The following is a 12,586-nucleotide window of genomic DNA, read 5'->3' as shown; positions in this document are numbered from 1 at the left end:
ATTAGTCATGAATAGCCTTGGACTGGTGGTATCATTCAGGCAGTGTGCAGGTGGGGGGGGGGGGATTACTCTATATTACTCTATATTACTCTATAGTGCTTCATCAATGTTTTATAAATTGATCTGATTTATTTTTTGCTAAATCAGCCAGTAAACAACCCCTTTCCTTTTTTAACTCATCCTCAAAAATCAAAATGTTAAACGTTTTGGTTTTCCCAGCGGTGCTGCGAAGTGCCCCCTCCCCCCCTCAGCCACTCACCCCACCCATCAACCCCAACCCTCACCTAACCGTCCCCGAACCCCAACCCTAACTCCCCCAACCCCCCCTATCCATCACACTTTGGTACAAGAGCTGGAGGCTGTGGAGGCTCCTCCCGGACTCCCCTCGTCCATCCATTTGTCCAGGCTGCGCCTGCGGGCGTTCATGAAGAAGTTGCTGACGGTGGTGAGTTCCAGTCCCAGCTGCTGAGAGATGGTCATCTGCATCTCTTTGGACGGACGCTTGTTCTCCTTGAAGATGGCCAGCAGGGTGCGACGTTGCAGGTCAGTAAAAACCAGCCGGGATTTCTTTGGTGTATTGTTCCTTTCCTTGCTTGGGTCTTGTTCTTTTCTTTTGCACGCTTTAGGAGGGAAGGGAGGGAAGGGAAGACAAAACACAGAGAGACAGGGTAGGATGAGAAGAAGAAGAAGAGAGAATATGTTAGTAGTCATACGTAGCAATGATCCTACAGAGATAGAGAGATGAAGATGTGATCTTGGGTGAGGTAGAACAGACAAGTGTACCTGTCTTAGGTAAGTCTCAATAAACTTATAACAGACCCTATATGACTAGTGTGTGTGTGTGCCTGCGTGCGTGCGTGTACGTGCGTGCGTGTGTGTGTGTGTGTGCGCGTGTGTGTGTGTGTGTGCCTGTGTGCGTGCGTGTGTGTGTGTGTGTGTGTGTGTGTGTGTGTGTGTGTGTGTGTGTGTGTGTGTGTGTGTGTGTGTGTGTGTGTGTGTGTGTGTGTGTGTGTGTGTGTGTGTGTGCCTGTGTGCGTGTGTGCGTGTGTGCGTGTGTGCGTGTGTGCGTGCGTGTGTATGCGTGTGTGTGTGTGTGTGTGTGTGTGCGTGTGTGCGTGTGTGCGCGTGTGCGCGTGTGCGCGTGTGCGTGTGTGCGTGTGTGTGTGTGTGTGTGTGTGTGTGTGTGTGTGTGTGTGTGGGGTCTTGTTAACGTTTTCTGCATGTTTATATAATTTGCTTCATGCAAGTCAAGCATTTCTACAGAGCATTCGAAAAGTATTCAGACCCTTTGACTTTTTCCACAATTTGTTACATTACAGGCTTATGCATTTTTGTTCATATCAATCTACACACAATACCACATGATGACATCACAATACCCCATGATGACATCACAATACCCCATGATGACATCACAATACCCCATAATGACATCTCAATACCCCATAATGACAGAGAGAAAACTGTTTTTTAGAATTTTTGCAAATTTATTTAAAAAACAGAAACACCTTATTTAGATAAGTATTCAGACCCTTTGCTATGAGACTCTAAATTGAGCACAGGTGCATCCTGTTTCCATTGATCATCCTTGGGATGTTTCTACAACTTGATTGGAGTCCACCTGTGCTAAATTCAATTGATTGGACATGATTTGGAAAGCCATACACCTGTCTGTATAAGATCCCACAATTGACAGTGAATGTCAGAGGAAAAACCAAGCCATGAGGTCGAAGGAATTGTCCGTAGAGCTCTGAGACAGGATTGTGCCGAGGCACAGATCTGGGGAAGGGTACCAAAATATGTCTGCAGCATTGTAGGTCTCCAAGAACACAGTGGCCTCCATCTTTCTTAAATGGAAGAAGTTTGGGAGCACCAAGAGTCTTCCTAGAGCTGTCCGCCCGGTCCAAACTGAGCAATCGGGGAAGAAGGGCCTTGGTCAGGGATGTGACCAAGAACCGATGGTCACTCTGATAGAGCTCCAGAGTTCCTCTGTGGAGACTGGAGAACCTTCCAGAAGGACAACCATCTCTGCAGCACTCCACCAATCAGGCCTTTATGGTAGAGTGGCCAGATGGAAGCCAAAAGGCACCTAAAGGACTTTCAGACCATGAGAAACAAGAACTCTTTGTCCTGAATGCCAAGCGTCACGTCTGGAGAAAACCTGGCACCATCCCTACGGGGAAGCATGGTGGTTGCAGCGTCATGCTGTGGGGAAGTTTTTCAGCGACAGGAACTGGGAGACTAGTCAGGATCGAGGGAAAGATCAAAGTACAGAGAGATACTTGATTAAAACCTGCTTCAGTGCACTCAGAACCTCAGACTGGGGTGAAGGTTCACCTTCCAACAGGACAACGACCCTAAGCACACAGCCAAGACAACGCATAAGTGGCTTCAGGACAAGTCTATGAATGTCCTTGAGTAGCCCAGCCAGAGCCCAGACTTGAAGGTGATCGAACATCTCTGGAGAGACCTGTAAATAGCTGTGCAGCGACGCTCCCCATCCAACCTGACAGAGCGTAAGAGAATCAGCAGAGAAGAATGGGAGAAACTCCCCAAATACAGATGTGCCAAGCTTGTAGCTTCATACCCAATAAGACTGGAGGCTGTAATCACTGCCAAAGGTGCTTCAACAAAGTACTGAGTAAAGGGTCTGAATACTTATGTAAAAAAAAATGTATTTGCTTTGTCATTATGGGGTGTTGTGGGGAAAAAAAACAATTTAATCCATTTTAGAATAAGGTTGTAACGTAATAAAATGTGGGAAAATTCAAGGGGTCTGAATACATTCTGAATGAACTGTATGTGCTATAAATAGCAACATGATTATTGACGTAAAACCTGCAAAGTCAAAATAAATTGAAGATTTCTATCATTATTAAATCTGAAGTCAAAATCCCCTTTAAATGTAGTACACACCAACAACAACATATTTGACCTCATTCTACCATGTGTCCAGACACTTTCAGAGCAACCATTTGTTTGGGTTGCAAGATGTATTGTGGAAAAGCCACTCTAAACTCACACTACCCATACAGTAGTCTTCAGTCTCTGGGCTACAACCCAACACTACCCATACAGTAGTCTTCAGTCTCTGGGCTACAACCCAACACTACCCATACAGTAGTCTTCAGTCTCTGGGCTACAACCCAACACTACCCATACAGTAGTCTTCAGTCTGCAGGCTACAACCCAACACTACCCATACAGTAGTCTTCAGTCAGCAGGCTACAACCCAACACTACCCATACAGTAGTCTTCAGTCTGTGGGCTACAACCCAACACTACCCATACTGTAGTCTTCAGTCTGTGGGCTACAACCCAACACTACCCATACAGTAGTCTTCAGTCTGTGGGTTTACAACCCAACACTACCCATACAGTAGTCTTCAGTCTGTGGGTTACAACCCAACACTACCCATACAGTAGTCTTCAGTCTGTGGGTTTACAACCCAACACTACCCATACAGTAGTCTTCAGTCTGTGGGTTTACAACCCAACACTACCCATACAGTAGTCTTCAGTCTGTGGGCTACAACCCAACACTACCCATACAGTAGTCTTCAGTCTGTGGGCTACAACCCAACACTACCCATACAGTAGTCTTCAGTCTGTGGGCTACAACCCAACACTACCCATACAGTAGTCTTCAGTCTGTGGGCTACAACCCAACACTACCCATACAGTAGTCTTCAGTCTGTGGGCTACAACCCAACACTACCCATACAGTAGTCTTCAGTCTGTGGGCTACAACCCAACACTACCCATACAGTAGTCTTCAGTCTGTGGGTTTACAACCCAACACTACCCATACAGTAGTCTTCAGTCTGTGGGTTTAACAAACCCAACACTACCCATACAGTAGTCTTCAGTCTGTGGGCTACAACCCAACACTACCCATACAGTAGTCTTCAGTCTGTGGGCTACAACCCAACACTACCCATACAGTAGTCTTCAGTCTGTGGGCTACAACCCAACACTACCCATACAGTAGTCTTCAGTCTGTGGGTTTACAACCCAACACTACCCATACAGTAGTCTTCAGTCTGTGGGTTTAACAAACCCAACACTACCCATACAGTAGTCTTCAGTCTGTGGGTTTAACAATACTACCCATACAGTAGTCTTCAGTCTGTGGGCTACAACCCAACACTACCCATACAGTAGTCTTCAGTCTGTGGGCTACAACCCAATACTACCCATACAGTAGTCTTCAGTCTGTGGGCTAGGAATGCGGTTGAAGATAAAGGATAAAGAAATAGCTTGCCTTTGTTGACAGAGGAAGTATGTCATCAAATGTCAACATTCCGTTGCAAGATGGTTGCCATGACTCCCACACAAAAGTACACACACAGACTAGCAAACAAGCCTTCGGACTGACATAAGACAAAACACACGTAGCATTACTCATAGTGTGCCGTTAACAAAATACAATGAAATATACTGCCTGAAATCACAACCCTTCATATGGAATAAATCATTTAAATGTAGTATTTTCTCATTTTTGATTAATATACCGGCTGACATGAATGAATCATATCCTTTTAGCCCTTCAATCAATCAATCCTTGGTTTTCCCAAATTATTATTCTGTGTACAACCATTGTTCAAAATCAACTTGTATTTGTCACATGCTGTCACGCCTTGGTCTTAGTATTTTGTGTTTTCTTTATTTATTTGGTCAGGCCAGGGTGTGACATGGGTTATTGTGGTGTGTTTTTGTCTTGGGGTTTTGTGGGGTGACTAATTAGTCTATGGCTGCCTGAGGCGGTTCTCAATCAGAGTCAGGTGATTTTCGTTGTCTCTGATTGGGAGCCATATTTAGGCAGCCATATTCTGTGAGTGTTTTCGTGGGTGATTGTTCCTGTCTCTGTGTTAGTGTTCACCAGACAGGCTGTATTAGGTTTCGCGTTTCGTTTGTTGTTTTTGTTATTAAGTTATTTCATGTATCGTCTTTTCTTCATTAAAGAACACGAGTAACCACCACGCTGCATTTTGGTCCGATTCTCCTTCAACTGACGAACGCCGTTACACATGCCCCAAATGCAACAGGTGTAGTAGACCTCTCAGTGAAATGCTGAATACAACAGGTGTAGTAGACCTTACAGTGAAATGCTGAATACAACAGGTGTAGTAGACCTTACAGTGAAATGCTGAATACAACAGGTGTAGTAGACCTTACAGTGAAATGCTGAATACAACAGGTGTAGTAGACCTTACAGTGAAATGCTGAATACAACAGGTGTAGTAGACCTTACAGTGAAATGCTGAATACAACAGGTGTAGTAGACCTCACAGTGAAATGCTGAATACAACAGGTGTAGTAGACCTTACAGTGAAATGCTGAATACAACAGGTGTAGTAGACCTCACAGTGAAATGCTGAATACAACAGGTGTAGTAGACCTCACAGTGAAATGCTTACTTACAAGCCCTTAATTGACAATGCAGTTTTAAGAAAAAGTAAGATAAGAATAACAAATAATTAAATAGCAGCAGTAAATAACAGTAACAGGGCTACATACAGGGTGTTATGGTACAGAGTCAATGTGGAGGCTACATACAGGGGGTACCGGTACAGAGTCAATGTGGAGGCTACATACAGGGTGTTATGGTACAGAGTCAATGTGGAAATACTGGGGGTACAACAGAGTCAATGTGGAGGCTATACCTACAGTGAACCAGTTCAGAGTCAATGAAGGCTATATACAGGGGTACCTTACAGAGTCAATGTGGAGGCTATATACAGGGGGAACACAGTGAGTACAGGGTCAATGTGGAGGCTATATACAGGGGGTATCGGTAAGTCAATGTGGAGGCTATATACAGGGGGTACCAGTACAGAGTCAATGTGGAGGCTATATACAGGGGGTGAGAGTCAATGTGGAGGCTATATACAGGGTAGTACCAGTACAGAGTCAATGTGGAGGCTATAACAGGGGTATCGGTAGAGTCAATGTGGAAATGCAGGGGGTACAACAGAGTCAATGTGGAGGCTATATACAGGGGGTGACAGAGTCAATGTGGAGGCTATATACAGGGGGTATCGGTAAGAGTCAATGTGGAGGCTATATACAAGGGGTACCAGTACAGAGTCAATGTGGAGATATACAGGGTGTTAACAGAGTCAATGTGGAGGCTAATACAGGGGGTACCGGTACAGAGTCAATGTGGAGGCTATATACAGGGGGAACCAGTACAGAGTCAATGTGGAGGCTATATACAGGGGGTACCGGTACAGAGTCAATGTGGAGGCTATATACAGGGGGTACCGGTACAGAGTCAATGTGGAGGCTACATACAGGGGGTACCGGTACAGAGTCAATGTGGAGGCTATATACAGGGGGTACCGGTACAGAGTCAATGTGGAGACTACATACAGGGGGTACCAGTACAGAGTCAATGTGGAGGCTACATACAGGGGGTACCGGTACACAGTCAATGTGGAGGCTACATACAGGGGGTACCGGTACAGAGTCTATGTGGAGGCTACATACAGGGGGTACCGGTACAGAGTCAATGTGGAGGCTATATACAGGGGGTACCAGTACAGAGTCAATGTGGAGGCTACATACAGGGGGTACCGGTACAGAGTCAATGTGGAGGCTACATACAGGGGGTACCGGTACAGAGTCAATGTGGAGGTTACATACAGGGGGTACCGGTGTTGAGGTCAGTGTACATGTAGGTAGAGTTGTTACAGTGACTATGGATAGATAATAACAGACAGTAGCAGCAGCGTGGGGGGTTGATGTAAGTAGTCTGTGTAGCCATCTGATTAGCTGTTCAGGAGTCTTATGGCTTGTGGGTAGAAGCTGTTTAGAAGCCTCTTGGACCTAGACTTGGCGCTCTGGTACCGCTTGCCGTGTGGTGGCAGACAGAACAGTCTATGACCAGGGTGACTGGAGTCTTTGACCATTTTAAGGGCCTTCCTCTGACACCGCCTGGTATTGAGGTCCTGGATGGAAGGAAGCTTGGCCCCGGTGATATACTGGGGCCAAGCTCTCTGTAACTGTACTGGGGCCAAGCTCTCTGTAACTGTACTGGGGCCAAGCTCTCTGTAACTGTATCCATGGCACTTTATCCATGGTACTATATCCCTGCCACTGTATCCCTGTCACTGTATCCCTGTCACTGTATCCCTGTCACTGTATCCCTGTCACTGTATCTCTGTAACTGTATCCATGGCACTTTATCCCTGGCACTGTATCCCTGGCACTGTATCCCTGTCACTGTATCTCTGTAACTGTATCCCTGTCACTGTATCTCTGTAACTGTATCCCTGGCACTGTATCCCTGTCACTGTATCCCTGTCACTGTATCTCTGTAACTGTATCTCTGTCACTGTATCTCTGTCACTGTATCTCTGTCACTGTATCCCTGTCACTGTATCCCTGTCACTGTATCTCTGTCACTGTATCTCTGTCACTGTATCCCTGTCACTGTATCTCTGTCACTGTATCTCTGTCACTGTATCTCTGTCACTGTATCCCTGTCACTGTATCCCTGTCACTGTATCCCTGTCACTGTATCCCTGTCACTAATCACCGCCGGCCTGGGTTGATTTGATTACCTCCCTGAATTAAGTATGCACAATTGAGACCGAGAGAGATCAATATGAATCAGGTAGAAGAACTCAATTGAGTACAAAACTATTTTGCAAAGGTGGAAACTATCCAAGAGAGTTGGTTGTATAAATAAACACAAGGTCTATCCAGGCATCTCCTATCCTCTGATCCTTATCGCCAACACATAGGGAGACAAGGACTGCCCAAGAGCCTTATAGAATATTCTACCTTTATTTAACTAGGCAAGTCAGTTAAGAACAAATTCTTATTTTCAATTAACGGCCTAGGAACAGTGGGTTAACTGCCTTGTTCAGGGGGCAGAACGACAGCTCGTGGATTTGAACTTGCAACCTTTCTGTTACTAGTTACTAGTTACTAGTCCAACACTCTAACCACTAGGCTACCCTACAGGATCATTTTTTTTTACCTCTTTCTCTCTTGTTAAATTCTCACATTTTTTGAAGAATGAACACAAGTTAATTAACAGCCTAAAAAACAAGACATTGACAACATGGCATTGCTATAATATACTATCCACCAGCCTCTTCGTTGCCGTGACACGGTCATGTAGACTACATTCACATCTGCGAATGTTAATATTTCTGAGTCTTTCTTTAATAGAAAACTTGTCAGGTAACATTGGCCCATTCAGAATGCTGTGGGCCATTCAGAATGCTGTGGGCCATTCAGAATGCTGTGGGCCATTCAGAATGCTGTAGGCCATTCAGAATGCTGTAGGCCATTCAGAATGCTGTAGGCCATTCAGAATGCTGTAGGCCATTCAGAATGCTGTAGGCCATTCAGAATGCTGTAGGCCATTCAGAATGCTGTGGGCCATTCAGAATGCTGTGGGCCATTCAGAATGCTGTGGGCCATTCAGAATGCTGTAGGCCATTCAGAATGCTGTAGGCCATTCAGAATGCTGTAGGCCATTCAGAATGCTGTAGGCCATTCAGAATGCTGTGGGCCATTCAGAATGCTGTGGGCCATTCAGAATGCTGTGGGCCATTCAGAATGCTGTGGGCCATTCAGAATGCTGTGGGCCATTCAGAATGCTGTGGGCCATTCAGAATGCTGTGGGCTCTGTCCATGGTGCTGAAGAAAAAAAGGCTATCATTGAGCACCCATTGGATTCAGACTTCTTTCTGTACTGCAGGTTCTTAATGTGCAACACATCTTAGTCCACCGAGCTCTCTCTCTCTGTCATCACTGAGCTCTCTCTCTCTGTCACCACCGAGCTCTCTCTCTCTGTCATCACTGAGCTCTCTCTCTCTGTCATCACTGAGCTCTCTCTCTCTGTCATCACTGAGCTCTCTCTCTCTGTCACCACCGAGCTCTCTCTCTCTGTCACCAACGAGCTCTGTCACCACCGAGCTCTCTCTCTCTGTTACCACTGAGCTCTCTCTCTCTGTCACCACTGAGCTCTCTCTCTGTCACCACCGAGCTCTCTCTCTGTCACCACTGAGCTCTCTCTCTCTATCTGTCACCACCGAACTCTCTCTCTCTGTCACCACCGACCTCTCCCATCACTCTTGCTGTGAAATGTGAAACAAACAAAAAAACAGAACTTACAAGATTCTACCAGAAGGTGGCAGTATTCACTGACAATATTCTCTCAGAGTGACACCACTGATATGCTTGTAATGGCAATAGTGAGTGTCTTCTTGCTAACTGGGTCTTTTACCTAAAGGGCTTCATTAAAACAGATTCAAAAACAACTCCCCCTTTCCATCTGGATATGATAGATTATTTCACAGAGTCATTAGACAGCGTTCACGTTTCACAATAACGCAACGGTAGGTCGCCTAGGCCAGTCATTAGACAGCGTTCACGTTTCACAATAACGCAACGGTAGGTCGCCTAGGCCAGTCATTAGACAGCCTTCACGTTTCACAATAATGCAACGGTAGGTCGCCTAGGCCAGTTATTAGACAGTGTTCACGTTTCACAATAACGCAACGGTAGGTCGCCTAGGCCAGTCATTAGACAGCGTTCACGTTTCACAATAACGCAACGGTAGGTCGCCTAGGCCAGTCATTAGACAGCGTTCACGTTTCACAATAACGCAACGGTAGGTCGCCTAGGCCAGTTATTAGACAGTGTTCACGTTTCACAATAACGCAACGGTAGGTCGCCTAGGCCAGTCATTAGACAGCGTTCACGTTTCACAATAACAGCGTTCAACGGTAGGTCGCCTAGGCCAGTCATTAGACAGCGTTCACGTTTCACAATAACGCAACGGTAGGTCGCCTAGGCCAGTCATTAGACAGCGTTCACGTTTCACAATAACGCAACGGTAGGTCGCCTAGGCCAGTCATTAGACAGCGTTCACGTTTCACAATAACGCAACGGTAGGTGGCCTAGGCCAGTCATTAGACAGCGTTCACGTTTCAAATCAAATCAAATCAAATTTATTTATATAGCCCTTCGTACATCAGCTGATATCTCAAAGTGCTGTACAGAAACCCAGCCTAAAACCCCAAACAGCAAACAATGCAGGTGTAAAAGCACGTTTCACAATAACGCAACGGTAGGTCGCCTAGGCCAGTCATTAGACAGCGTTCGCGTTTCACAATAACGCAACGGTAGGTCGCCTAGGCCAGTCATTAGACAGCGTTCACGTTTCACAATAACGCAACGGTAGGTCGCCTAGGCCAGTTATTAGACAGCGTTCACGTTTCACAATAACGCAACGGTAGGTCGCCTAGGCCAGTCATTAGACAGCGTTCACGTTTCACAATAACGCAACGGTAGGTCGCCTAGGCCAGTCATTAGACAGCGTTCACGTTTCACAATAACTCAACGGTAGGTCGCCTAGGCCAGTCATTAGACAGCGTTCACGTTTCACAATAATGCAACGGTAGGTCGCCTAGGCCAGTCATTAGACAGCGTTCACGTTTCACAATAACGCAACGGTAGGTCGCCTAGGCCAGTCATTAGACAGCGTTCACGTTTCACAATAACGCAACGGTAGGTCGCCTAGGCCAGTCATTAGACAGCGTTCACGTTTCACAATAACGCAACGGTAGGTCTCCTAGGCCAGTCATTAGACAGCGTTCACGTTTCACAATAACGCAACGGTAGGTCGCCTAGGCCAGTTATTAGACAGTGTTCACGTTTCACAATAACGCAACGGTAGGTCGCCTAGGCCAGTCATTAGACAGTGTTCACGTTTCACAATAACGCAACGGTAGGTCGCCTAGGCCAGTCATTAGACAGCGTTCACGTTTCACAATAACGCAACGGTAGGTCGCCTAGGCCAGTTATTAGACAGCGTTCACGTTTCACAATAACGCAACGGTAGGTCGCCTAGGCCAGTCATTAGACAGCGTTCACGTTTCAAATCAAATCAAATCAAATTTATTTATATAGCCCTTCGTACATCAGCTGATATCTCAAAGTGCTGTACAGAAACCCAGCCTAAAACCCCAAACAGCAAACAATGCAGGTGTAAAAGCACGTTTCACAATAACGCAACGGTAGGTCGCCTAGGCCAGTCATTAGACAGCGTTCACGTTTCACAATAACGCAACGGTAGGTCGCCTAGGCCAGTCATTAGACAGCGTTCACGTTTCACAATAACGCAACGGTAGGTCGCCTAGGCCAGTTATTAGACAGCGTTCACGTTTCACAATAACGCAACGGTAGGTCGCCTAGGCCAGTCATTAGACAGCGTCACGTTTCACAATAACTCAACGGCCAGTCATTAGACAGCGTTCACGTTTCACAATAACTCAACGGTAGGTCGCCTAGGCCAGTCATTAGACAGCGTTCACGTTTCACAATAACGCAACGGTAGGTCGCCTAGGCCAGTCATTAGACAGCGTTCACGTTTCACAATAACGCAACGGTAGGTCGCCTAGGCCAGTCATTAGACAGCGTTCACGTTTCACAATAACGCAACGGTAGGTCGCCTAGGCCAGTCATTAGACAGCCTTCACGTTTCACAATAACGCAACGGTAGGTCGCCTAGGCCAGTCATTAGACAGCCTTCACGTTTCACAATAACGCAACGGTAGGTCGCCTAGGCCAGTCATTAGACAGCGTTCACGTTTCACAATAACGCAACGGTAGGTCGCCTAGGCCATTAGACAGCGTTCACGTTTCACAATAACGCAACAGCGTTCACAGCGTTTCACAATAACGCAACGGTAGGTCGCCTAGGCCAGTCATTAGACAGTCACGTTTCACAATAACGCTCAGTCATTAGACAGCGTTCACGTTTCACAATAACGCAACGGTAGGTCACCTAGGCCAGTCATTAGACAGCGTTCACGTTTCACAATAACGCAACGGTAGGTCTCCTAGGCCAGTCATTAGACAGCGTTCACGTTTCACAATAACGCAACGGTAGGTCGCCTAGGCCAGTCATTAGACAGCGTTCACGTTTCACAATAACGCAACGGTAGGTCTCCTAGGCCAGTTATTAGAGGGGGAAAAAGGCAATAGTAATGATCATGTTCAGACAATATATATTATCAGGATATAGAAACGGACATATTTAATAATGCATAAAAAATTAAGCTTGTTACAGTGTGAAGCTTGTTGCAGTGTGAAGCTTGTTGCAGTGTGAAGCTTGTTACAGTGCTAAGCTTGTTACAGTGCTAAGCTTGTAACAGTGCTAAGCTTGTAGCAGTGTTAAGCTTGTAGCAGTGTTAAGCTTGTTACAGTGCTAAACTTGTTACAGTGCTAAGCTTGTTACAGTGTGAAGCTTGTTACAGTGCTAAGCTTGTTACAGTGTGAAGCTTGTTGCAGTGCTAAGCTTGTCACAGTGTTAAGCGTGTTGCAGTGTTAAGCTTGTCACAGTGTTAAGCTTGTTACAGTGCTAAGCTTGTTACAGTGCTAAGCTTGTTACAGTGCTAAGCTTGTAGCAGTGTTAAGCTTGTAGCAGTGTTAAGCTTGTAGCAGTGTTAAGCTTGTTACAGTGCTAAACTTGTTACAGTGCTAAGCTTGTTACAGTGTGAAGCTTGTTACAGTGCTAAGCTTGTTACAGTGCTAAGCTTGTTACAGTGCTAAGCTTGTT

At 45.9% G+C, this 12,586-nt stretch overlaps 1 protein-coding gene across 1 annotated transcript in view; it reads right to left on the bottom strand.

The window, feature by feature from the left end:
• Positions 1–333: 333 nt before the first annotated feature.
• LOC124047736 (one cut domain family member 2-like) overlaps positions 334–12,586 on the bottom strand; it is a 31,896-nt gene continuing 19,643 nt past the window's right edge. The window contains exon 3 of the mRNA XM_046368040.1: positions 334–620. Within this exon, the coding sequence (XP_046223996.1) occupies positions 334–620 (287 nt within the window). The remainder of the gene's footprint in view (positions 621–12,586) is intronic.

The sequence above is a fragment of the Oncorhynchus gorbuscha genome, linkage group LG11, assembly GCF_021184085.1.
Source record: "Oncorhynchus gorbuscha isolate QuinsamMale2020 ecotype Even-year linkage group LG11, OgorEven_v1.0, whole genome shotgun sequence".
Classification (NCBI taxonomy): domain Eukaryota; kingdom Metazoa; phylum Chordata; class Actinopteri; order Salmoniformes; family Salmonidae; genus Oncorhynchus; species Oncorhynchus gorbuscha.
Note: the sequence above shows the minus strand (reverse complement) of the source record. Positions and strands in the feature narration are given on the sequence as shown.